At 38.7% G+C, this 27,344-nt stretch overlaps 1 protein-coding gene and 1 long non-coding RNA gene across 3 annotated transcripts; one reads left to right on the forward strand and one right to left on the reverse strand.

The window, feature by feature from the left end:
* Window positions 1–996: 996 nt before the first annotated feature.
* On the reverse strand, window positions 997–27,343 carry ift81 (intraflagellar transport 81 homolog). Of its 2 annotated transcripts, XM_008417251.3 has the most exons (19): window positions 27,206–27,343; window positions 25,783–25,838; window positions 25,594–25,697; window positions 23,972–24,152; window positions 23,792–23,881; window positions 22,561–22,626; window positions 22,172–22,282; window positions 20,309–20,393; window positions 18,813–18,976; window positions 18,640–18,735; window positions 16,548–16,694; window positions 9,445–9,594; window positions 7,639–7,767; window positions 4,384–4,473; window positions 3,634–3,720; window positions 3,449–3,520; window positions 2,561–2,646; window positions 2,261–2,306; window positions 997–1,766 (listed from the first exon to the last, which is right to left on the reverse strand). In XM_008417251.3, exons 2-19 carry the CDS (start codon window positions 25,831–25,833, stop codon window positions 1,584–1,586), a joined length of 1,938 nt encoding a protein of 645 aa, XP_008415473.1. In that variant the 5' UTR covers window positions 25,834–25,838; window positions 27,206–27,343; the 3' UTR covers window positions 997–1,583. The 2 variants fall into 2 exon arrangements, with proteins under 2 accessions (XP_008415473.1, XP_008415471.1); XM_008417249.3 differs by lacking the exon at window positions 27,206–27,343 and having other exon boundaries at window positions 25,783–26,239.
* Window positions 17,091–22,439, forward strand: LOC145553005 (uncharacterized). The gene is made up of 2 exons (XR_014089176.1): window positions 17,091–17,230; window positions 22,235–22,439. It is a non-coding gene; the product is annotated as an uncharacterized LOC145553005 (long non-coding RNA).
* Window position 27,344: the final 1 nt, after the last annotated feature.

A 27,344-nucleotide genomic window follows, 5' to 3' on the forward strand; every position in this document is an offset into this window, starting at 1 on the left:
CAAGCTTCCGCCTCACAGAGCAATATAACTTTCCAACTCAGTTCCTTCAGACTAGCCAGCAGCAATTAGCAAACACTTGGTGGAACTGTGTATCTTCTGAGCTTATTATAGGAGCTACTTATCAGCGAAACGGTGGTAAAAACGTTAAAGGATTAACAGAGGAACCACGTTGTGATGACTTTCTGAAGTCATCACAACACGATGAAAGAGCAGGAGTATTTAAAGAGACAGAGGCTCAATTTCAAGGTGTTAATGAAGTCAAATTTTTTTGAGTCATATTTTATATATAAAGCATTTTCATAACAAATGAAGTCAACATAGTTACTCGATTGTGTTGAACGGCTCAATACTGCCTCTTTAAAATTGGAATGAGCTCATGGTCGCTGTGCAGAACATAAACATTAGGTTGAACGTTGAAGTCATGTCAGAGACAGTCACTGAACAGACAAACAGCAGCTCAGACCACAGAAAGATCATTAGCTCAGGATTACGTAACGTGATCTTAACAGAGAGTATTATTTGGCAGGATCTATAAATCCAAGTTATCAACAAAAACTGTTAAAGCTGTCAATTTGTTGAACATCTAGCAGAGCATTAGGTCAATATCTCAGCTTTGTCTCGGCTCTTCATTCAGCTGCTGGATGTTTTTCAGGTCTGGCGTACATCAGCTGTTAACATGTCTTAATAAGGCGGCAAAAAGTTTCGATGTGGCGGAGCAACAACAGCGTGGCGATGCCCGGTCGGACATGAACGCACACCTCATCTATTGGATTGGAGAGCCTCTAACGCTGTCAGCAGCAGATTAAGTTTCTGTGGCAGGCAGAGTGCAACCCTGAAGCCTCCATGCAGATAGTTGGAGTGCTGTGAACACCGTGAGGCACTCAAACACTCCAAAGGTTATAGGATTTCTCCATTAGTCATAATAGAAGTTGGACAACAAAACATCAGATACTCGATCTCCTCTCGAGAGTAAAAACTGTGGATAGTGGGCAAACATTTTCAGAACTGCAAACTTTAATGCAGTCAAACACATATAAAACACAGTTAGGAACTAAGGATCGATAACTTGAATGTCGGTCAATGTTATCAACAATTAGAAATGGGCAAATAATTTAACAAACACAGGAATCTCTTATCCCCCCCCAGTGGTCCTGATGGTCCCTGTGAAATCCAAAACTGGACCCCATACAGTCCCTGCACATGGTCATGCTTTGTGCTGCCAAAAATAGATGACCGCTGTCACACCCCAAGTGTACCACTTTGTTCGCCGATATGTTTGGACACGTTTGACTGAAAGAGTATCCTTAAAGGCATGTAAAAAGGGATTGACAAAAGAGAAACCCCTTGACCAGAGATCTGTGTCCTTTAAGATGTGGTCATTGCCAGAGGTCAGAGGTCTCAAAATATAAACTGTCAAGTGAAGCTCAACATCTCTGGTCCAAAACATTTAAGAGAGGGAGAATTAACTTGGCCCATTCTGGAAACAATCCAATCTTCACAATGTTTTGGCCGTGTTACAGGAGGCTGAAGGATGCAAAGCTTCATCTAGCGTAGCAAATAGACAGCGTGGGAGCATCACGTCTTCAGAGGACCAGCCTGTCCTCGCCTCCCTCCTGAATGACCTGACCAATAGAAACCTGGTTCTGAGCCTTTATGAAGCACTGCCTCTTGCACTCCATCAGCTGCTCCAGGTCCCGCCACATCTTCATCTGCTCCATGTTGGCGCTGTGGTTCTCCCTCACGACCTTCTGCTCCTCACGCAGCTTCTGAAATAAAAAGAGAAAAATAAATAGATAAATAAAAGCCATAAAGTAAAAAAACATAAATAAATCATATCATCGCTAATATTCCACCGTAGTGATGACCTGTCACTTGAATTCACTGACGCTGTAAAACACGCTTGTTAAACAAGATGGCCGCCCTGGACAGGCTGATGTCACGCTAAACTATGGAAATCCAAGGAGTGCATTAATGGAAAAAAATAATAAATAATACAAAAAAAAAAAATCCAGATTTTCCAAAATTTAAATCTTCAAAAATTCAGTTAATTGATATATCGCCCAGCCCTAAATAAAAGGTAAAATTCTACACATGAAAATATCTGTAACCTGAACCTGTAAGACTCCAGCTGTGTGAGCTTCCAATAAACCTTCGTTTCCAATCTGTCAGCCTTCAGACTGTTTCTGGCAGAATAAGAAAACATTTCCAAGAACAGATCCTCTGCTTCATCTTAGTCAGCGCTTAGATCGTCTCCTCTCACCTTGCCAAGTAATTCCTGTTCTGCAATGTTCTTCATGTACACTTCCCTGCAACAAAGCAGCAGAAAAAAAAAACAAACGGATGGGGTGAGAAAAGTCACTTTTCACCCGGTGCATTTTTGTTTAGAAAATGTGAGTCATGTCAGTTTATCTTTATTCTGAAAGGTGTGGTAATCTGACTTTCTTCTGTATAGGCAGCAGAAACTGTCAGCAGATTAATGCTTATGTAATAAGAGTCTTAGGTAAAGAAAAACGGATGTGGTTCTGGTGAGCAGCTGGCAGGCCAAGCCCGACAGGTTCACCTGATGGTCTTCTTCTTCTCCTGTGGATCAGATGACACATAGGCCTTCATCTCTTCAGCAGCGCGCTGAATTTGCATCTCAATGATCTGCAGATGACAGAGATGCAAAGATCACCGTTTTAATTGTGGCGGTGGGTGTTTTGTAACCAAACACCCACCGCCACAGGTCTCTTGGAAAATGTTTCCGCTGTAGATGGAAAAGTAACATTTAATAGGGCAGCATTATGTATTTTCCGGCCATTCTATAGTACAATCCAGTAATTGTTACTTGATTGTTATAAAAATGCTGTATATACCAAATATGGCTTAAAAGAAATTTGACTTCATAATTTAACACCTTGAAACTGGGCCTGTCTCTTTAGAAAACACCTGCTCTTTCTGAAACTCTGCCTTCAGGAAGTCAGCACAACATGCCTAATGTGTTAACCGTTTAACAGCATTTTACCAGCATTTCACTGAGATATAAATCCTATAATGAGCACAGCTGGTGTTTGCTAATTGCTGTTGGCTAGTCTGAAGGAGCTGAGTGGGAGAGTCACAGCGGAGGGCTGCTCTGTGAGGCGGACGTTTTGAAACTGCAGCTCTGAGGAGGAGCTTTGTTCTTGAAAGTGGAGCTAGGCTGACCCAGGTGTTTTGCACAATTAATAGTTACCATGGTGATTAAAGGATTGCTCAGACATGCATGATAGAATCAAATAAACACTCCTGGTATGTTCATTATGAACGAATAATATTATACCATAATATAAAGCAAAAAAAATAAAAAAATCGATTTTACATAATACTGCTCCTTTAAATCTTTCTGTATTTGTTTAAGGAATAACAAAGCCAATGTGGCAAACAGATGTTTTTCTTCAGCAATAAGCAATTATTTAGCAAAATCACTAGCCTCTGACATAGAGTTGATGTAATGGTATCGGTTTTCGTTCTGGGCCATCTCCTCCCTCAGCGCTTTCACCTCCTGTGATTTGATAAATAAAGACAATTTTCATCATAAGCAAAAAGGACAAAAAACATTTAATTCTCGCATTAACCATAAGAAGCATGAACAAAAATCACTAAAATGAACTCTACCTGTTCTAGTTTGGATCTGTTGCTCTCCAAACCAGCAGCACAACTTTCATACTGGGCCTTCTTCTCCTCATACTCTTGATTCAGCTCCTGATATGAATGCATTCCCATGGATTGGGCAAAAGAAAAGAAGGAATAAAAACCAAAAACATTACCATCAAGTAAATGGCAGGAAAACTGAGAAGTGCAGGATAATGTCTCAGCTGGTATTTTAGCTGTTTCATGTCCAACAGGCTCTAACTAAATCTATTTCTGTCTTCCTGTATTAGCAGACATTAGCCAGTAAGATGAAAGAGCAATTCTGGGAACACATGTAGGAAAATCTAATCCTCTGCTCCCGCTCAGCAATGTGGGGGGGCTTTCCCATTGTGTATGTTATTCAAGGACTATGTAAATCGTCCCTAATGGACTTTATTCAGGATAACACACAATATGAGATAAACCCCAATTTGTTTGCATGGGACGGCGTTAAAATCCCTGCATTTGTTTTTACGTTAATGACAGATTTTGCTCCGAGACATTCCAGTCCACACTAACAGCGTTAAATGAAAAATCCTGATGCGTTGTGGTTCTGGACGGTCACACATCTTGGTTGGATGAAATTATTACGTCCCATTCATATCCTGTTAGTCACCCAGGGGAGCTGTCAGCGACGGTCTATTTTAGTTGAAGCTTTTTGTCGGAATCCGTTGCACATAAAGGAGTGACTGAATGGTTACGGCAGCAGAACCTCGAGGTTTTCCTGACACTCACCGCTCGCCGCTGTCTCAGTGACCTCAGCTCTTTAATAATTGGTGCGAGAGCGGATTTCTTCTCCACAATCATCGAGTTCAACTTCTTCACCTGAAAAAAGCACGTGGCAACAACGCAGACTGCATTACTGCACGGAAAACGTGATAAATCTTAAAGGAAGACATATTAAAAAAATAGGCAAAGAGAGAAGGGAGGGGGAAAGAGCAGCATAACTCAAATTGAAGGCCTTTTAAGATCTTTTAAAGACCATTATGAATGAAATTTAAGACCTCTAAATATGCAAAAGAAAATTTCACAACTTATGTAGTAATAGTCCAAGCTTTTTAGCACAGAATGAACGTAGCATCGTACGGGTTGGCATCTGAAGTGAGCCAGTGGCAAACACAAACGACATCCAGCCAACTAGCAATAAATTCACACTTAACCATACATGCAAAAAAAGGCAACTAGTTAGCTAGCTCGTAAGGGTACATTAGCAGCTGGTTAGCCTTTACTGCCTCAAGTCACACAACGCACTGTGCAGCTCAAACATTTGCCTGACATTCAAGTAAACTACATCAAATATTCTAAATTAAATAGTCCTGCCATAACAAAAAATGTAAGACCTGTGATTGACGTATTTCAGGTTAACTTACATTTTTCACATGAATTTAAGACATTTGAAGGCCTTAAGTTTAGGTAAATGAATTTAAGACTTTTTAAGGGTGCGTGGACACCCTGCAGTCGCAAAGCCACACACTGTCAAATCCATATGGACCGATGTAAGAGGAGAATAATATGTTAATATGTTTGTTGTCAGGCTATTCCTTCACCACAGGAGCTGTGTGTTTGAGGCCATTGTTATTCTGAAACATCTTTTATTATGAGGTCCTTAACCTTTCAATAGGACCGTTTGGCTAAAAAATAACTACAGAACATTGACAGTCTGGATGATGATCTTGGAGTTTAATGCTTTTTCTTTGTTTACGTCAAATTGTGGCAACCTTGTTTTGGCTAAGCAATTCATTTTTCATTTCATCTAACCACAAAACAGAAAGTCTCTGCCAAAATCAGGCTTTTAAAAAGGTCAAACGGGATTTTCTGTACCTTACTCAGAGGAGTTTTCACCTCAGTCTGCTGTTTATCACCTTCTGAATGAATGAAAACAGCTGTTCCTGACTGATTGAGGGTAATTAGGATTCTTTAAACTCACGACAGGGTTTCCCCCAGAAAACTTGCTAAGCCACCGGGCTTAGCAATAGCCTGGTCGGGGCGCTGATGCGGCCCACCGTGTTTTTGTATTTAAAGATGTTAAATTGACAGGAAATGTAATATTAGTGGGTAACTACATATGTTACAGGAAGACATTGTCAGTGACATGCTATTTAAATCCACATCTATAGAATCTCAAAAACAACAAATATAAAAAATACAATTAAAATAAATGTGAATTATTTGCACTTCTGCTAAATCCAAATTAAGTCAGCCACTCCTTAAGGACCCCCAGGCCCGATTGGGCCCCATAAATGCTAATATTTTAACACAGACCACAGATATAGAAATGTAACAATTGTTTATTGAGAATATAAATGTTGCTGAATTTCATTTAATAGTATGCATAAATAAATTAAAAGATTTTAAATTGCTTAACATTTAAATTTAAGGTTTTAAGGAGCTAGAAAGGTTAGTTTGTAACAGTCCAAAGAACAATCTTCATAGTTAGATTGTTTTGTTACCATAGTTACAATCTAATGCTCGCAGTTTAATCTTTGAGTTTGAGCTCTGTTTGTTCACAAATACATCTCAGTAAATTATAACGATAACTGATCGCTGTTGAGGTTGGATAATGAAACTCTCATAAATCTCTCAGATTTCTCTTAATTTTTGTTGAAATGCTATCAGTGGTGCTGATGTGCTTAGAAGGAAGAGAGGCCCCTAAATAAAAGTCTTCCAGAAATAATTAGTGAAATGCTCAGTGCAGCAAAGACATTTTCAGTAAAAAATATAAAAAAACAAGCAACAAAAGATTACTTTGAATCTGAATCAGTCAGAGTTCTGAATTATTTCGGACTCACTTTAAGAACCAAACACTTCTTCATAACGATGCTAAAGAAACTGCTGCTGAAGGTAAGTCCCATTTAAATTAAAATAGGATTTTAAGTCAGTGTAGCATCTTTTTATTGCTGATGTCTGTATCTAATGTGAGGAAAAACTCCAGTGGTCTACATAGAAGTTGCCCTCTAGCTTGTTGTGACAAGTCGAAACATGAAACACTTACACATTGAGCCAGCATGCACCACTACACCACAGCTCTGGAGCTGAAGCAGCCAAATATCCAGCTGTTTATTTTGTTAGTTCTATATGTGCTACTCACATGGTATCAATTCTATCTGCGCGGTAAAAAAAAAAAGAAAAAGAAAAAATTTAAAAAGTGACGATGATGATGTTGGTTCCAGTCTAACAAGTCACAACCGTAGTAATAAAGTGAAACTGCTTATTTCGAGCAAAGCCCTCAAGCACTACTACCTTTTGAAAATGTTCCTTTCACATTTTTATTTCTGCACAACTTTGTATCACATGAAATCTTAATATAACATAGTGACGTTGAGAAAATGCGAACAAGTTCAAAGGGTATGAATACCTTTGTAACTGTGAGTAGGAGAATAAAAGAGGGCTGAAATAAACAATCCCCCACATTTACTTTCCCTTTATGTTAGCTTTACTGTCTGCTTTAGTCTGAAAAAATGGCAGCCAGAACTCAAAGCTCAAACATATGACATGTTTATTCTTTAGTTTTCCTCCAAAGTGACAAACCTGAACACTAGTGATTTTGTTCCACCTCTGATTATCTATAGTATTATCTATTATTATAGTAACTGTATCACACTTTAAAATGTATATGCTGTCCTTAAATTATGATAAAGTATTTGTTTTTGAATGACTTTTGATATTAATAAGGCCAGAATGATAGCTTTTGTGTCTAATGTAATTTACAATTCCGTTATTTGGTTTAGGGAGGAGTTTATGTGGAAATGTCTCAATTTTAATAAGACAGCTGAGGGTCACTCAAGAAACCTTTGACAACAACAATGACTTTTTTCTTCACCAAAGAGTGGAATCTGTACCGTAAAAAGAAACAAAAAAAACAACAACAAAAAAACAGCATTCTCCAAATAAATAGAGAAACTGAAACTGCCAGTCTCCATCTGTGTCCTCTCCTGTTTTGTGCTACAGTGAGCCAACTGGTTCCCACCGGTGAGCACTTTGCATACTCACCATTTCAGACATGTCGTCCAGAGTGCGGCCCTTCTTCTCGTCCAGGTCGCTCTTGATGGCTGAGACCCTCTCCAGCTCCTCCTGAGTGTCGCTGTATCCGGAGATGCCCTTCTGGGCCTCCACAGTTTGCTGCGACACACAGAGTAGGGAAGCATTTTTAAAAAGGTCCTAATAAAATCACTAATATCACGCAGAAATAACAGTCAGTTGCAATTTTAGGGCTGCAACAAGCAATAACAAATGGAATAATAGATTATTCTATCGATGATTCTGACGATTAAACAGATTTTAAAATATGAATTTAAACAGAGGGAAGCAAAATCTTTGCCACTTGAGGAGTTCTGGGTGGAACATATCTACAGACAAGAAAAGTTTTTTTTCTCTTAAATGTAAAATGTATTTATATTTTGTACAGTTTTGCTTAATTACTGATTTGACTCTGTTGTTCTTTTAGCGAGTGGCCTTTTATTGAGTCTGTCTGCTCCAGTTAACGACTTAATGTGGTGCCTAATAAAAAAAAGGTTGTGGAATGCAACAAGAATCCAGTTGAGAAAAAAAAAGAAGATCCAGTCCCTGTGAAGAAGAGGACATGTTGTCAGCTTGCCATGTGATCAGAAGGGAAAACTTGCTTTAACAAATCCTAATGTGGGATGCAGACAGAGGAAGAGCAGCAGATGCAGCTGTCAGAAATAGCAGCTCGGCCTGCGTCAGACGGGCCGTCAACAAGTCAGGTAATCTGACCGCGTGAAGGTGTGAAGCCATTTCCACGAAGCTTCTGTCACTTCACTGTAAAAACAAGCTGTGAATGGAGAGAAAACGGCGCACCTGGAGAAGCACACAGTCTGAATAATGCAAGGCAGAGGGATTGGTTAAGGAGGCTTTTCTGATCTATAGGAGAACAAGGAAAGCAGCAGGGAGGATGCCATCTGGCTCTTTAGCATTTTGGCTAATTCAGCTGGTCAAACAAAGCAACAGTTCAAGGTTAGCCCTCAGTACAGAGACAAAAAAAAATAACAGATTGAGAGAAAGTTGTAAGAGAGAAGCCAATAGTTTCTAATGAATTAGACATTTTTCTAAAGTGTGGGCCATTTCTAAAAGACAAAATATAGGTACTTATTCTCCTTTATCCTGTTCAGATACACATTTTTATGAAGGCTGTTCTAGAATAAGTTTGGCCCCCAGTGAGGATGAAATGATCAATCAGATTAATTGTGATGAATCAATTATTGAAATAATCATCAGCTAATTTAGTAATCCATTAATCGTTAACTGAAGTATATAAAATGAAAACAAGTTATCTGCTAAAAGAACAACATACTCAGAAGCCAAAACTGCAAAACCCTTAATCTGGAAATATGCTCTAAACTCCTCAAGTGACAAGATTCAAATTCCCTAAAAAAAAAAAAAAAAAAAAAAAAAAAAAAACGTTTATTAAATGGTTAATCTAAAAAATAATCAACAGATCAGCCCTATTGATTCTAAGTTAAGCAGAAAGGTCTGAGTTTTTGACATGTTGGTGTTAGGAGTATATTTTTTACCTGCAGATGCATTTTTTGCTCCAAATGATCAAGCATTCACTGAAAGAATGTTGTGTTATTGTACAAATGTTTATTTTCTTATATAAAATAGTCATTTAATTATTTGTTTATTTGCATTTTTTGATTCTTATGTACAAAAAGCCTTAGGCAGTTAAGATTAAAATCTTTAGAATGTGCTTTTTTTTTTATCCGATAAATCGATTAATCATCAAAACAATCAATAGAATAATGGATGACCACGATAATCGTTAGCTGCAGCCGGAGTTACCAGTTTCTGCTGGACGGTGTCGTGTCTCTGTCTGAGAAGCTCATCTGTCCGCTGGAGGACTCCATATTCGGCTCTCAGCTCAGCAAGTTCCTGCCTCTTCTTCTTGTAGGTTGTTCCTTTGCTGCGCAATTTTGCCACTAAGCGTTTCAGCTAAAAAAGAAAGAAAGAAAAAGAAATACTTAAGAAAAAAAATCTTAAATAATTGTCTTAATGCAGTGCAGTACATCAACAACACTTCAAACATTTCAAAGCTGTAGAAGAAAAATAAACGTTGAGCAGGACCGTCACAACAAATATTGCAGAAGGTAAAATTGTCTCAGAAATTATTGCAACAAATGACCCCGCCTCTCGCCCGGAACGATAGCTGGAGATGGGCACCAGCAACCCTCCTGACCCCACTAAGGAACAAAGGTAAAGAAAATGGATGGATGGATGGATTATTGCAACAAATGATAATTTTGTCATTTGGAGAACATTTTCAACTAATAATAATAATAATAATAATAATAATAACAATAATTGCATATTAATGCAAGAATACCCACTTATAGATAAACACGTAAACATTTTATTTCTGAAGAATATTTAACACTGGAACTGGAAAAACAACCAAAAAATCAATAATTCAAACGGATTATGATTATGAGTCTCTGTAACTAAAATTGCATTTCAAAACATATTAGGGGACGATTGTTGTTCAACTGGAAATTATCGAGCTCATTTTAATTTATTGTGCGGTTAATTGATTTATTCATTATTGTGATAAGCCCAACTCTAAGAATATAAAAAGAATGAATATGGCAACACTACCAGAAACATCCACTGTCTGTATGGAAAATACAGGATGAAGCTGACAACAGCTGAGATAGTGGAAGGCCTCAGGAGGAACTGAAGGGATTAGAGAACTACAGAGGGGCAGAAGGAGCGGGGGGGATCCGTCTCACGTTCTGGAGGTTTACGGTCACCCGAGGACAGCAAAAATCTCCATCAAACGAAACAACATGTTTGGAGTGGATATTCGGTCAGTCTCCAAGCCGCAGTCTGCCGGGACGCACTGAAACTCCTCCACAATGAAGAGCAGCTATAAATGACCACAGACACGGGAGAACAGCCCCAGAAATCACAGAATGTGCTTTGAGTCCCGTGGGCATCCATGTAGCCAGAACTGTGTGTGTGTGTGAGAGGAATGGCCGGCTGCGTGCAGTTGTGCATGCACGTTTATTCTTTTGCGTATTTTGGGACGTCAAGGGCAGACGCGGGCGGTGAGAGGGGTTAGCGCGGCGGACTAATCCAGCATGGTGTCCGCACGACATTGTGTCCCCAAACACAACAACTGCTGTGAAACTGGACTGCAGCTCAGCTGGTGGTCGTAACTCGGACATGCGGCTCATTCACACCCACGGTGTCCCGTGAAAACATTTACAGGAACGTCTACGCATGCACGCATGTCTCCTGCAGCTTCGCACTTGTAAAGACTCGCATTTTTCTTTTTTTGGGTTATTCGTTGTAAAATAGCTCAGGGTCAGTCACTTCTGATGAACAGCTGTGAATGCCCTGCCATAGATTCTATGTCGGCATTAGGTCAGGACTTTGAGTGGGCCTTTGATCTAGGGTTGGGAAAAAAAAATCAATAACAAACAATACGTGTCTTGATAGACACGTGATCAACATCAACACATAATACGTCTGAAAGAATGTTTAATAATTTCACTGAACTCCGATCCCCAACCACACAGCATTCTGGGGGATGGAGGAAGATTAAAAGCTTTAGTTGCAACTTCCCACAGCGAGCTAATACAGGTGGGTGGCATCAACTAAATTACTCACTATGGTTACCTAGCAACAACCTGTGTGTACAACAGTCTGTACACACAGCTGAACCTTGTTAACTAATTAGGTGATGCTAACAGTTATCAGAGTTAAGGGGGCTAATTACAAATGCACACCACACCTTTCAGATTTTTATTTTACATAAGATTAAAGGGGCGGTATTATGTGTTTTCCAGACATATATTGCTGTTTTATAGCACAATCAAGTAACTATGTTAACTTCAGTTGTTACAAAAATGGCTTCCATACCAAATGTGACTTAAAAGAAATTCAAATTCCTAATTTAACTCCTTAAAACTGGTCCTCTGTCTCTTTAAAAAGCTCCGCTTTCAAAAAGTCCTCACAACATGGCTCCTCTGTAAACCATTTAACAGTTTTTTTTGGTTTTTTTTAAACCAGCGTTGCACTGTGAAGTAGCTTGTATGATGATCTCAGCAGGGAATAACTTTGTAACATGATGTAAAACTAAAAAAAAAATTATTTTACATAATATTGCTTCTTTATAAAGAAAAAGTTAAGTGTGTGTTTGTAAAGTCACAAAAGTGTGAAAAGGGATTTGGCAAACCACTCCACTAATACAGAATAGAATATTTTTGATCAGATTCCATACCTTTCAGGTTCTCCATTTTACTATAAAAAACATTGTGACACAGATTTAAACAGCTGACGATGCATCTCGTTTGAGACTAGCTTCCTGTTACTGGTCAAACATCACTGAACAGATGCAGCCTTGGCCCTCATAGGGTCCATGCAGTTGGCTGGAGGAATGTGATGGCACACAGTCGTCAGAATGGAAAATACCTCTGATAAAGTGATCATCTCCACCACGGCTGATTTCCCAAAGTGACACAGCAGTCTGATAAGCAGAGTCTGACCAAACATTTTCCACCAACTTCATTCATGCAACGCTTCAAGGAACTCTTTGTCTCTACAAACAGCTTCCACTTGTAGTCCAAGTTAGTTTTAATCTGCCCATTTCAGTCTACTGATTGTGAAATATGAATGTGTGTCCTTGCAAAAGATAGCTGACTTATTAAAGCTGCAGGAAGTAACTTTCATAAAAACAATATTTTTCACACATTAGTTGAAATTGTGTTAGGCCTCGGGGAAGACCCAGGACACGGTGGAGGGACTATGTCTCTCGGCTGGCCTGGGAACCCTTGGGGTTCCCCTGGAGGAGCTGGAAGAAGTGGCTGGGGAAAAGGAAGTCTGGGCCTCCCTTCTGTCCATTACCTTCATGGACAGAATTTCTAGGCGCAGCAGAGGTGTTGAGGGGATCCGTTTTGGTGGCCTTAGAATCGCATCTCTGCTTTTTGCGGATGATGTGGTACTGTTGGCTTCATCAGATTGTGATCTGCAGCTCTCACTGGAGCGGTTTGCAGCCGAGTGTGAAGAGGCCGGGATGAGGCTCAGTGCCTCCAAATCCGAGGCCATGGTCTTGAGCTGGAAAAGGGTAGAGTGCCTTATCTGGATCAGGGGGGTCGTCCTGCCTCAAGTGGAGGAGTTTAAGTATCTGGGGATCTTGCTCACGAATGAGGGAAGAAGGGAGAGGGAGATTGACTGGCGGATTGGAGCAGCGTCTGCCGTGAAGCGGGCGCTGTACCGGTCCGTCGTGGTGAAGAGAGAGCTGAGTCAAAAAGCGAAGCTCTCGATTTACCGGTCGATCTACGTTCCCACCCTCATTTATGGTCATGAGCTTTGGGTCATGACCGAAAGAACGAGATCACGGATACAAGCGGCCGAAATGGGTTTCCTCCGCAGGGTGGCTGGGCTCTCCCTTAGAGATAGGGTGAGAAGCTTGGTCATCCGGGAGTGACTCAGAGTAGAGCCGCTGCTCCTCCACGTCGAGAGGAGCCAGTTGAGGTGGCTCGGGCATCTGGTCAGGATGCCTCCCCTGGTGAGGTGTTCTGGGCACGTCCCACCGGGAGGAGGCCTCGGGGAAGACCCAGGAAAAGCTGGAGGGGCTATGTCTCTTGGATGGCCTGGGAACGCCTTGGGGTAAGGCGTTCCCAGGCCATACCCCAAAAAAAAAAATAATTGGAAAAAAATTACTAACATATCCTTGGCTTGTACTTGTACCTTTTACCACACAGATGAGCCAGTCAGCAGCAGTTCTAACCCCGATACCAGCATAACCCCTCTCCTGTCCCAGTGAAAAAGGTGAGCAACATTGTGTTCAGTGACGAGCTAGGTAGCTTCATTCCATCGAGTGATAGGGTTTTCTCTCACTTTGCCCTTTTTAGAATTACACAACAAACATATATATTACTGACAGAAATTCAAACAATTTTTATAAAATAATTTTAAAAAAAGCCTCCTGTCTGTACTGAAGTTAGTCCAGACAGTCCTCTAAAATCAGTCCTGGTTTTAGAGGATCAGGACTGGTCCTCTAAAACAATCACCTTGCTTTTATCACCACAAATGGCTCTTTTTTTGTTTGTTTCTCTGATCTGAACTGTTCGTAAATTAAATTTTCTAGAAATTAATACTACCTTTCTTGAGGACAATCTACATTGGTCATTCACCCTAATTTACATGGTTTTTGGAAATCAAGGGGAGTTTGTAGATTGCTGCTGCAGGAAAGAGAACTCTAGTGCCATTTTCTGATGCAGATTGTTCTTTTCAGCTCTAAGTGCATTGATAAGATGATGGTCGTTCTTGGCTCTTTACAAAATTAGCTTCTTTCTCACAATTCACCTCATACTGATAAACTTCTGCTTTCTCTCACAGGGCAGAAACATCTGCTTCATTCCTCCTGTTTAATTCTTGGTATGAAATCTTATAGAGCATCAGCTCACTCTGCAGACGGTTCTGTTTCCCGCAGGCAGACAATCTCCTTGGACATTTTTTCTTGGAGATCGTCCTTCTCAGCTCTCAGGTTTTCAAGGAGCTTTATCTCATGTTTGATTTTTTCTTAACAAAACATCTGCATGTCGACCTACAGGTTCCCCTCACCTGCAGCTTCATGTTTCCATTGAAGCTCCTTGTAGTGAGTCTTGATTTGGTCCAGCTCTTGTTGGAGGACGTCACTTTTCTCTTTTTCTGTCTGGATTTGTGATCTGAATGCTTCCTCACCAACAATATGAACTACCTTCAATTGCTCTAATTCCTTCTGCAGCAGCCTTTTCGTCTTGTGTTTTATGTCGCTGTGCACCCTGGAAGTGATTATAGCTCGTCTGAGAGACTCTGAATCGGAAAACTCTTCTCCTGTCAGTAGTTCTCTCTTCATCTCCTTGAGTCTTTTCTGCCCTTGTAACTCAGCTTTTGTATTCTCCAGTTCTCTTTGCACGTAGACTAGCTTTTGGTTCTCCTCAAACCATCTTGCTCTCTCCTTTTCCAAAAAAGAGCCAAGTCTCTGGATTTCTCTCTGTAACTCAATGGGAAGCTTTCTGTTCTCAGTCCAGCCTTGCAGATACTGTCCAGCTCTCCATGCTCCATGCTGGGGTCTCATCTCACAGTTGGAGGAATGTGGCCTTTGGTTCGACATGTTGGACAAAACAATGTTTGTTAAAATCCGTTTTGATCTGCAAACGATCTCAATGTTCAAATTTGAAAGTGGTTTGCGAACATCTGAACTTGTAAGTAGTGCAGCAAGCAATGACAAGAATGTAGAAGTTTGTTACATAGCTGATGACATCACAAGCAGGACTCCAGTTGTGACGTCACAGAGTTTCCCTTCATCTTTGGAATGATGATGTGAGTGTTTGAGAACTCTACCACACTGACCAACCAACCTCCCCCCATCATCCTCCTCCTCACCTTCCTAGCCCCCATATTGGAATTGGGATGGGTTATATAGTGTTAGGGTGGCTCTGATTTATTCTTTCTGTAGATTTTTGTTCATGATTATTTTTTGTTGAGGCATTGCATCTTAGGACAGTTGTCCCCTCTGGTTTTGGATGACATACAGTTGGAAGTTTTTTGCTCTCTCTTTTAGTTTTGGGCAGTTGGTATGATGCGTATCCATGGCAATACTTTTTTAGTTTTTTTTTTCCAACTGGGAGACGCTAATCATTATCTCAAAAGCTCAAATAGTGAACTAACTACTGCCACCTGTACTACAACCACAAATCTCACCAATGAGAGCAGATGAACAGTTTTTCTGTGACAATAAGTAGTTTCTCTGCCATTAGCACATTTACCAGCACTCACATAAGTATGACAGTCAGTGCTAAACTCCCCCTCCCGCCTCTGATTGGTTGATTTTGGTTGGGAGCTTAGCATTTCTTTAAAAGAAAATCAACAGTGGCTAAGGGAGGAGGTGGAGGAGATCAATCTTTTTACAGATTATCTGTCTCATAAAAAACTGTAACGACATGGTGAGAGTTTGAACAAATATGTAAAAAACATATATATTTTTAATAAAAGTTACATACTGCAGCTTTAAGAAAAAGCCCTACATTTTCTAGAAGATCTAATCTAATTTTTTCTGTCACAAAAGGATTTTTTGCTACGTGGACAACTTTCCCCTCCTCTTCCTGAGGAGAATAAACATGCTCAAAGTAATTTTTCCACTGATATTTCACTGTTTCTATAACTGATGTGCAACAGTAAATGTTTTACTGTTGCTTTCCTTGTAAAGCCAAGTTTTGAAACTCACCTCTGCAGAAATCACAGTTCTCATCCCGCAGCCACGTACGTGTCAAACGCTGCCCCACTAAAAACCATCAGCATTTCTCCACTAACACAGAACCACGTACGGTCAGCTCTTTAACTGTGCGCAAAGACTTTCGGACAGACTTGTCATGAAAGTTTAAAAGAGACCCTGCTATCAAGCTGTGCAACAGGAGGGGTTAGCGGGTACATCCTGAACATAAAATATAAATAAAGACTAATGTTTCTGTAACCAAGCTCCGCTTCACTTGTCAGAGATGACTTTGACAGAAGATTTGTTAGAGTGGAGATAAAGGAAAAAGGCCAACTCTCAGGAAGTTTGTCCAGCACAGTTCCTTGTTCTGGATATTCTCCCTTTTGTGTTCTATTTATGGCTCACATGGGAATGTGGGGGAAGAGTGGGAAAAAAAGAAAGGGATAAGTAATGTTAGACAGTGAGCCTGTCTGTGTTTGGATAAGGACAGAAATAGCCTCTCGAGTTTTCAGTGCTTTACTAATCTTCAACGCACTTTGATAAAGCTGAAAGCGAAATGTCCTTTTCGCCTTTCGGTTTCTGACAGAAACATTCCCAGACGTCCAGCCTGGAAGCATCAATGCAGCTTCGCTGAAACTCAGAGATGCCCAATCTCTGTGACGGCTGCAACCGACAGAACCGTTACCTCGTCACCGCGGATGACTTCTTCCCCGTTTGAGCCTTGTCCCTGGCTGCTCCTCTGCTTCAGCTCCTTCTCCGCGGCGGCCAGCTCCTCCCTCGCTTCCTGGAGCTCCTCTGCCTTTGACTCCTTCTTCCGAATGATGATAGAGGCCTATAAGAGACATGTTGCATCGGATAAACAAACATAACAAGGAGTTTACATGGAGTCAAACAGAGGTTTTTGTTTAGAGACTTTTCAAACTCTGGGTCAATTTGTTCCCAAACAATCCCTGCACTAAAAAAAAATAAAAATAATGATAAAAATAATGACAAAAATAAGCAAGATTTCATTTTTCCATCGGTTTCCTTGGCAGATAAGTAATTCAAAATGGACTTTTCAGAAACAGAAAGAGCCTTCTGATGGTGATGCTGCGTTCAAGCCTGTCACTCTCTATTGCTGTTGTCAAAACCACCTTTGGGCAGTTAAGTAGGTTGCATGGTAGCTTGTGGTTGACACACAAAAAAGGATATGACCAGCTTGTTTTTTTGAAACAAAACATGAGCTACTCAGGAAACATGAGCTCAGTGGAAGTAAACACAGATATGGAAACAATCGAATTCTTGAATTTAAGGGAAAAAACAACCTGTGCAGGTCAAGTAGGGAGTAAACTGACTACAAGTGTTGTTTCTAAGAGCAATGTTCATCAGGTAAGAAAACACTTTCTGTAGCTTTAGCTTGACTGGACTTTCAGAGGACAACTTTTTGTGAGAAAATTAACTAGATGAACCAGAAGAATTCATGTGGTGTAACAGATTATATGTTTGGAGTTAAACACTGGCAATTTATGTGGATAAAAAATTAGACCTACACAATCATGTCTGTGATTGTGTAGGTCTGATTGAGATCAGAATAACTGTACAGGTCAGAGGCTGAGCAGAAATTGCAATATTGGAACCTGAATGTTAATAAGATATAAGTTTTATTAAATATAGTCTCTGTTGTACACTGTATTTTCCTGTTGTGAAAGGAGACTGGGACTACCACACAGTGCTTTTAAATCCTTATGAAGGAAACCAGTTTGTTATGTCTCCAAGCTAATAAAAACACATACGAATCAACCAAAACTACGAAGACCTGAAGTAATGAAGGGGCAAAATCTACTGTATTAGATATTTTCATTCAGTAGAGGTGTCCTGACTGGCTTTATTTGGAGGGAAAACAGGCCTACAATACAAGCTAGCTATAGCATAAGCTCTAACACTACAAGAATAGATTAAAGGCACAGTATAGGAAATGATTTTGTTATGCTGTAACTGAAAAGAATATATTTAATTTTGAAATGATCTGATAGTTGTCACAACACTGAAAACAAAAAGAAACAAAGAAATAAACATTATTAGATATTTTACTAATAACAATGGTCATCAGCCAAAAAATTGTCTGTTTTTTAAAAACTGTTTTAGGGTCATTTTGATGAGCTGAATCCAAAAATCACATTGGTTTTGCTCAATCAGGTCAACTTTATGAACTATGGAGCAACATAAGGGTCAAAATGCATGACTTGTTCTCACATCTGGATCGGTTTCCTGATGATCTGGATCAATGAGAGATGAGCAGGAGGAGAGACTCCATCAGGACAGAAAAGAGACGGAGACGTAACATTCACTTCACATGTACTTACCCTGATCAGTGTTTATTATTCATTCAATTTAGAAAACAAGTATTTTTATTATCCCAAAACCTTTTTTTTGTGAGAATTATTAACAGAAATTAACTGATGATGTCACAAATATGTAATCAATTTAGTCAAAATCAAATTTCTCTAAATTAAATTAGAATAAAAACCTGGCCTGATTGAAAAAAATGTTATTTTTGGATTCAGTGGTACAAAATAGTCCTAATTCAATAAAAAAAATAGACAGCTTCCAAAAAATATTTTTTTGTAACTCAGTGTATAATATATAAAATTTTAAAAGCATATGAATAACTGATATTTTTTTCTGAAGAGAACCTTTACAGATGGGATATTTTATGACATTTAACTGTAAAGTAACAATCTACTGGAACAAAATAGGCCAAAAATAAAAGACATCTAAAAAGTGTTGTCAACCAGCACCTGTTGCCTATAGAGGGTGAGTTTGTCGTCCATGGGGTCATTTCTCATCATCTTCTTTTCAATCAGCTGGTTTATCTGAGAGTCGACTTCTTTAATCTGTGACAGTGAACGTTAAAGAAAGTTGAGTATTGACTACATCCGCACGTTGAAGCCATTAGAAATCACATGCAGACCTTGCCCTCCATTTCCTGGAGGTCAGCCTGGCCCATTGCAGGCTCTGACGACACTTTCTGCATGTACTGCACTGTGCGCCTCAGGCCCTCCAGCTCCTTGGGAAGTTTTTCGGTGACCATGTAGGAGTTGATCTTTATTTCTTCTTCAAGTCGCTTCATCAAGCCTGAAAGACACAGAGGTTTTATTTTTAATACTTTAGAGCAGTGGTCCCCATAACTTTTCCCTTCTCTGGTGGGGGGCCGGAGTCAGTTTGTAACAGAAGAAGTGTTACACGTTTATCACCTGTGCTGCCGGGGCAGGGGGGAATGTTTGAAGGTTGAAACTGTTTGGGGGGGTGGGAGGTTGCTTTTCTCGATTGATTTTAACCCAGAAAGCACATGGGCATAAACCGTTGGTGAAACGGTCACTGGGACTGACTAGTATATATTTAATTGAGGGAAACTTGGAATGCAGCGTTCACTAGCAAACAACCGTACTGATTAAATAACATAAAGTCAAAAATAAAAGCGCTGCAACAAAACGACTGTTTTAGTTATTGATTAATCATCAGAATAATCGTTAGAATAATCAAAATATTAATCGATCGCAAAAATAATTGTTCATCTCTACATTATTTTTTGGATGTTAACCTGATTTTCAATTTTTATGCAATATTAGAAATAAAATACAATACTTTATTCTTTTGTAACACTGCGTTCAAATAAAGTCAAACTCAACTCAACAGTAAAAGATGTGAATAAACAAATAGTTAATTTCAAATGAAGAAAATAAACATGTTGTTGACTAAAATTACATTCCCTTAGTGAACACGTGATCATTTGTAGCAAGGGACAACTAAAAAAATACCTCTGAAACTAAATGCTTTCAGCTTGACTTAACATCGGCACAGGGTAGAGCTAACCCATATTTTGGATTAGGGTTGGGGTCAAAGGTCGCTCAATAGGAGTTTTTGTTTTTACTGAATTTGAACCAGGTGAAGTTAAAGCTATGTTGCGAGAAGAGACTTGGGCTTTTTTCATTTACCGACAAAAGTTTTTCCAAATCAAATGCAAAATATATACATTTTTTTGTACAATTTTGGTTTGATTATTGCTCTGAGTATATTGCTCTTTCAGCCAATTATATGTCTGTATACTCCAGTTAGCGATTAATCGATTACTAAATTCATTGACAAATGTTTCGTCAATGACAATTGTTTGTAAAGATGCACATGCAGGATTCCTGCTAAGTTATTTTAACAAAGCAGCCTGATCTTCATCTGCAGTTTAGAAACTGTGAATGTGTAAATCTCTCCTGCAGCTTAAAAAGGCCAGAAAAAGTCAACATAGCAGCTAAATAGGATCTATTATAGCACATCAAATATCAATATAATCAATATAATTTGCTGAGAGACAACATGTTTGTCTCTCAGCAAACATGTTAGCTGAGAGACACCCGTCTGTCCTCATACACCCCGCCCAGCTCCCGGAGGCGGCGGGGTCACGGGGCTACTCACTCTCTGGGTGGGCGTCCGCTGCTGCTTGACGCAAATCCTTCAACTGTTGCTGTAACCTCAGGAGTCTCTGCTCGGCCTGAAACAGCTGATCACACAAAAACAATGAACGATAGGTAGGATGCTGCTGAATGAACTGGATGCATTTTCCCCTTTCAAATTCCAAATAAATCAGTCCACTGCGAAGGCAAAACACAACAGGCTCTCAGATAAACGATATTTTAAATATTATGACTTGCGTATAAATCTACTGCATATGAGAAGAGAGCATGGTTGGACCTCTGTGTGAGTATTATGGAACTATTATAGTATTTTACTTTAAGGGGAGTATGTCACGTTCTGGAGCCACATAACCTAAAAATCTTGAGAGAACAAAACGTAAATAAATTCCAGCTGGCTTTTTCGCTGCTCTTTGAAGCATATATGTAACTTTGAAACAAATTATTCTGAAGCAAAAAAAAATATATATATATTTATATATATATATCAACAGATACAGATAACAAAGTTAACAATGTTTTATCTGGAAATGTAATCTAAGTCTAGATTGAATTAATGTGCGGATACTTATTAGAGACCCAGTGGAAGAGAACACAAGGACAGACTTTTTCTTTCTTAATATTTTTACTGTTTAAATCACAAAGAAACTGGTTGCTATTTATGAGGAGATTTTATCTGGTACAAGTTTGATTTTGTTGTTCTTCGTGTCTGGCCAAATTGTGAGAAAATTTTAACTGCAGGTGCTGTAAAAGTATTTTAACTTGTGCAGCAATAACTTGAAGTTTTTGGGGGGGGTTTTATTAGTCAAATGACATCGTGTGAGAAAACAAAGTACAGACAAGGTTACAGAGTTTCAGTAATGTGACAGGAAGTGTCCTCAAAATAACATTTTAATTCCTAATCAGTAAAACATAAACTGAATGTGTGGTGAAAAGTGAGAGTTGCTTGGTTCCCTATTACAACGGATTCTGATGCTGTCAGAAAACAGTCAGAACCCGAGCAGAAACTGTAACATCTAACCTGAAAGTTGGCTGCATTAAATACTGTTGAATTGGAGTCGTTTTCACAACTGCTGACCACGGAGTGCTTTTAAACCCCTAAGTAGAGTGACTGTTTGTTAAGTCTCCAAGATACATTAATTACATTTACAACGGGCTTCTCCAGGACACCACTTACCTAAAAAGAAAATTGAGATTTATATCACTGAACTGCAAACACTTTATTGATATCAACTGAGGGTTTTGTGGAATAAACAGCAAAAAATAACATTTGCGATAATACAAGAATCAACTTTGTTTTGTTTTTATGTACTCCCAATAACTGGGAGTTGAAATTGATCGTGACTGATCAAAATTCCTGTCATGTTACAACATTTTCAAGATAAATGATAAACGATACACCCCTAACCTCTATCAGGTGTCCACTAAAAAAGGGAACAGTTATTTATAGTTGTCACACATAAGCTAAGAAATGTCCTAAATGTATATACATACCTAAAAACGCATTAAAGACACATGTAGATTAAAGAAGCTGTAGAAGTTAATTTTTGGCATATAGGGAAATTAAATTAAAGATCAGCAAATTTACTGCTAATAAATTCTCTCTTTCTCTCTCAACTGAAAGTAATTAACATAAGTTGCTCGGTTTGTAAAACTTGTAAACCTCTGGAATGGACGCTGTTTCCAATGATTTAATCTTAAATTAATTATGTACGTGGTATGTGGGTAAGGCAAACAGTCTGCCTTACCCTCCTCTTCATTCCTTTAGAGTACAACTACTGAAACAAACACTATGCTGCACATCTGTGTTGTCCCATGCAGATATATTTAAAGTGTAGATAAACTTAAAGTGATCTAAAGGCTTCACCTGGTTCTTCTGCTCTTGCTTCTGATGAGTGAGTGACTCCTCTCTCTCCTTCTCCACTCGCAGCTGCCTGGCCTGCTCCAACATTCGCTGATGGTTGGACACTGACTCCACCTAGTGGGAGCAGCAAGTTATGGAGGCGACAATGTTCATGACACAAATCGGCACCTCTGTCAGAGTCAGATTTCACCTTTCTGGCAGAGTCCGTAAGCAAGACAAGTTAACTCAACACCTCATTACTTCTCGGTCTCGTTAAAACAGTTAAACAGCTTGTCAGAAGCCTCTTGAGTCCAAAATAGGAGCTGATAATATACTATGTCTGAGGTGATGTTGTTATTCGGAGATGAATCTAAAGCCTTCCAGACTTTACTAAAGCAAACAGTCTGCCTTACCCTCCTCTTCAGCCTCTCCACACGTTTAAGGAGTTGATCTTTTTCTTCCTCCATGGCACTGATATCCTGTTGAAGCAGAAACCAAAAAAAATCATGTCAGTGAATCTACTGAAGCAAGCATTAGTGGAATTAATGTCACTGGTTCACAGTCTGTTTAAAAGTATGGACACAAGTTGAACTTTTTCATATTTCATGTTGCAATGGAAAACTTGTAAGTTACAATGTTGCTTTGCGAAATACTTAGTGGTACTAAACGCAAATTCAAGCCACACTTTTTAGATTTTTATCTCCAAAACACTTAAAAATCAGTGAATCTTCTTCCTTCTATTCCATTACTATGTAGGGCTAAAACGATTAATCAGATTGGTTGACAATTGAAATAATTGTCAACCAATTTAGTAATATGTTAATTGTTACCTGGAGTATAAAAACAAAAAAAGCCATTTGCTTGAAGAACAACACACTCAGAGCAGTAATCAAGCCAAAACTGTACAAAAAATATATATATATTTTTTTAAATTTAAGATAAAAGAAGCTTCATCTGTAAACATATTTAACCCAAACCTCCTCATGTGGCACAGATTTAGATTCACCTGGTTCAAAAATGTTTAAAAAACTTCTTTTAGCACCTTTTGCAATCCAGCGATTAAACAATGAATCCAAAAATGAATCAACAGCTCGCCCTGCGCTGATTCTAAGTCAAGCAGAAACAGCTTGAGTTCTCAAATGTTGATATTAGGAAGTATTTTTGTCCTGCTCCAGATGCATCCTTCACTACAAATGATCAGGTGTTCACTAGAGGAATGCTGCGTTGTTACATTTTAGTCTGTAAAATGTTATGTTTCTTGTTAAAAAAAAGTCATTAATTCTTCAGAAATTCATATTTTAATGCATTTCTAATAATGCATAAAAAAGGCTTACATTAAAAAAATCTGCATAACGTGCAATTTTTCTCTGCTTAATTGATGAATCGTCAAAATAATAAACAGAGTAATCGATTACTAAAATAATTGTTAGTTGCAATGCACTACTTTTAGTGGGGAAATCACATGACGTCCCAACAAAATACATTGACGATTGGGATTATTGTTTGTCAAAGTTCAACTGGTGTTAATACTTTACATTCAGCAGATTAAAAAAACCCTCTTGTTTTCCTCAATTTTTTTTTACACAGCACAGCTTAACATCAAGCGCTATTAATAAACTGTCAACAGGATTTTTTTTTTTTTACCCTTCTGATTTCCGCCGTGGAGAAGCCTGAATTCCTCAGATGCTCACACTCCTTATGGTATGTCTTAAATCCTTCCACCAGCTCTTCATACTGTGAACACAGACTGTTTGCTTTAGATCCACTTGCGTCTCCAAAACACAAAAAATGACATGGTGACTGCTACGGAGCTGCACAACACACCTGATGATAGGTGTCGTTGATGATATCATCCTGCAAAAACTCAGCGGGCACCTCCAGCTTCACCAGAAAACGGGCCAGGTAAGCCCTCTTCTTCAGCTCCGGGACCTTCTGCAGTAACCAGTGGAGGATTGGATGAACCACAGGTTTGCTGCCAGTCACAAGACCCTGTCTGAAGCTGCTTCTGTATAAGGAAGGGAAAAGCCTTACTGCATTAAATCAAAGATAAAACATGAAATAATAAAAGCTATGGTCCGAATTCCATCTATTGTAAAGGCGCAAATAGAAATGTGCTCAGTATATATAAGGGTGTAACATGGATTATGAACAACTAAAGGGGACAAATTGCAAAGGCAGACATGAAAAAAATAAGATTCTTATTATATCACATGCAAGGAAATGAAAATGTAAAATATAGGTTTGGATTTAATTGACAAAAAAAAAAAAAGACCAATAACAAATTCTCTAATGTCACATGATTACAGCAATAACGCCTGTTGACAGATTGTGATAAGCAATAATTATTCTAACTTGTTAGAATAATTGTTAGAATTTTTTGTTGTTGTTTGTTTTAGTTCAGTTTTTAGTAGGGCTGAACAATAAATCAATATATCCAATAGACACTTGATCAATAGAATATTCCATATTATATATGCAGAATATTCACTGAACTCTGATCCAGAACTGCACTACATTCTGGGGGATGTAGGCAGAGGAAAGGTTTTAACTGCACAACTCCTCACAGAGAGCTAAGCAAAGTTGGTGGCATCGACTAATTCTCTCACTTCTTGACTTGTGCAGCAGCAATTTCATGTTGCCTCATAACTGCTGCAGAATAAATTATGTGGAGTAAAAACTGGATAAAATAGGAAAGTTCACACCAACAATTGGGCAGTATTTCATATATTAACACACACACAAAAACTAATAGTTATCAATATCAACTGATATGAAATGCTTATGTATGTTTTTCAGCCATATTGTCAAGCCATATATATTTTTTTTATTGTACTATTAACATTTTAAGATAACACCAAATGAAAAAAAACATAAAAGTGCCTTGCAAAAGTATTCACACCCTTGAACAAACATTTATGTAGTATTTCCTTGGGGGTTTTACATGGTAGACCAATAGAAAATAGTGCTTCATTGGAAGGTGGAAGGAAAATGATACAAGACTTTAAAAATATGTTGTTACAAATTAAAAATGTGTTGTGTTTTTTACTCAGTCCAATGTGTTAGGACTTTGCAGGACTACCTTTTTCTGCAATTGCCTAAACATTTTTCCCAGTCTCATGTTTGTCTTTGTAAAAGCAAGTCTTTGCACAAATTGAGACTGAAAATGTTGGGCATCTTCACTGAAGTGAGTGTAGACTTTAACAATTTGATTTAATTTATTTAGAGCTATATCAGAGTAAAGCTGGCACTGATATATGCAATAGTTTCCAGATGTTCTTGTAAATAAATAAATAAATCTTATCTAAGAATCACATATTCTTTTATTTATGCTTCACAAACTACAAGTTGCAACTTGATAAAAAAAAGTGTTAAGAAGTTCTAGAGGTATGAATAATTTTCCAAGGCGCAAATAATGATTAATATGGATTGATGGTAACAACGCTCACACGTCAGAGAGGTTCCCAGGAGGTTTGTATTTCAGCATCCCCAGCAGTGATGACATCCTCTTCACCGTTTGTTCAGGCATTTCTTCTCGGATATCCATGGCTTGCTACATAAATAATAAGACCAATCAAAGATGTTAAATATAAACGATTAATTCACAAACGGACACAAACGTTACACAGTCCGTTTACCTTCGGGTCTATTTCAGCCAGAACATCGTTTAAAATCTGCAGTAGCTGCATAGGCTCTAGAGAATCAAATGTGATGAGGTTAAAATTTTTCCTGAATGGCTCCATGTTCAGTTGTTGAACGATGAATTTCAGTTGTTCGCTCATAGTTGGAGTTTTGATGTGTGATTCCTAGTTAGATGAGCTCTTCGTGGTGTGGATTAGCGAGCTAACCAGCTAACGCTAACGTAAAAAAGCCCCCTGTCGATAACAAAGTTAGCCTAGCTGGCCTGACCAACACAAAAGATTATTTAAAGGTTTTCTGGTAACGTCGGCACCGACTAACAAATCAGATTTTTTTGGTCCTTTTCACGCGTTTCCGAATTGCTAAGTCAATAAAAAATAGCACAAACTGTTGTCATATGCTCCATGGATACCGTACAGGCGTCATGACTTGGTTGCTAACAGGAAGTGCCGTATTGGTTAGTTCAATAAAATTGGGTTTTCTATTATCTCTTTGACTTAATGCCAAACAAAATGTATTTAAAAACATGTATTATTATTATTATTATTATTATTATTAATAATTTATTTATTTATTTACAAAATATATAGCAAGGCACAGAAATAGAATATTTCGGATGTATTTGAGTGTTGAAATCTTACACTAAACATCAATATGATCCTGAAGATAACATCGAAGTCGCAGCTACGCTTACAACTCACTATCTTTGACCTTCTTCGAACTCGAACTATTAATTCATACTAAACCCGCTTAGTATTTACCTAACCGTGGTTTGTAATTTCGGAAGCAAAAATTAGGGTATCTTACAGCTTTTTTCCCCGTGGGCCCAGCTTGAATGCTCCAAAATCCAGAAAGCGCAAACGTAATAGTCAGTTTGTACTTATTTATACATTTATCTAACTCCCGTTCACTTCTTTTATGACTTTTAGTTTTGTTGTGCTACCCCAAGAGTAAAAGAATCCCCCATTTGTCCACTCCATTGATAACTTTCTGGAGCTCACCTGACTAGACCAAATGAAAGGTTTTTCAGATTCACTAAGAGTAATGAAATAGCCCTTAATTCGAGTGCCGAATCGGATGCCTCTAACCGTACAGCATTTTAAGCGTCGTTTATACATAAACATAATTATTCTACAAACCATTTCGAGCGTGAAAACTGAAAAGTTGGGATTGCATTTTAACGCAGCAGTTGACTCAGATTGAACCGTAAGGTGGCGATGTGTTCACGAGACAGCCACACTGGACAGATATAAACGGTAGCGGGGATTAAGCGGAGTTTTCACAACACACAACTGAAAGTGCACGGCTGCTGACTAAACTCACATGTCTGGAGCTACTGGAAAAGAGGAAAAGATTAGAACGACCCAGAGACATATTTAGTTTGAGGAACATGAAAGGTTCGTTTTTTCTTTCTCTACCCACCTGACCTGGACTGTGGCCATTCGAAGCCACTTTTCACTTTAAGTGTTTCTCCTGTTTAACGCAAGCCGAGTCAAATTTACTATTTTAACTTGACTTGACATGCTCCCAACGTGTTTTGCCCCTTAGCTCTAACTGTTCA

This window comes from Poecilia reticulata, chromosome 9 (assembly GCF_904066995.2).
Source record: "Poecilia reticulata chromosome 9, P_reticulata-male-v2, whole genome shotgun sequence".
In the NCBI taxonomy this organism is placed as follows: domain Eukaryota; kingdom Metazoa; phylum Chordata; class Actinopteri; order Cyprinodontiformes; family Poeciliidae; genus Poecilia; species Poecilia reticulata.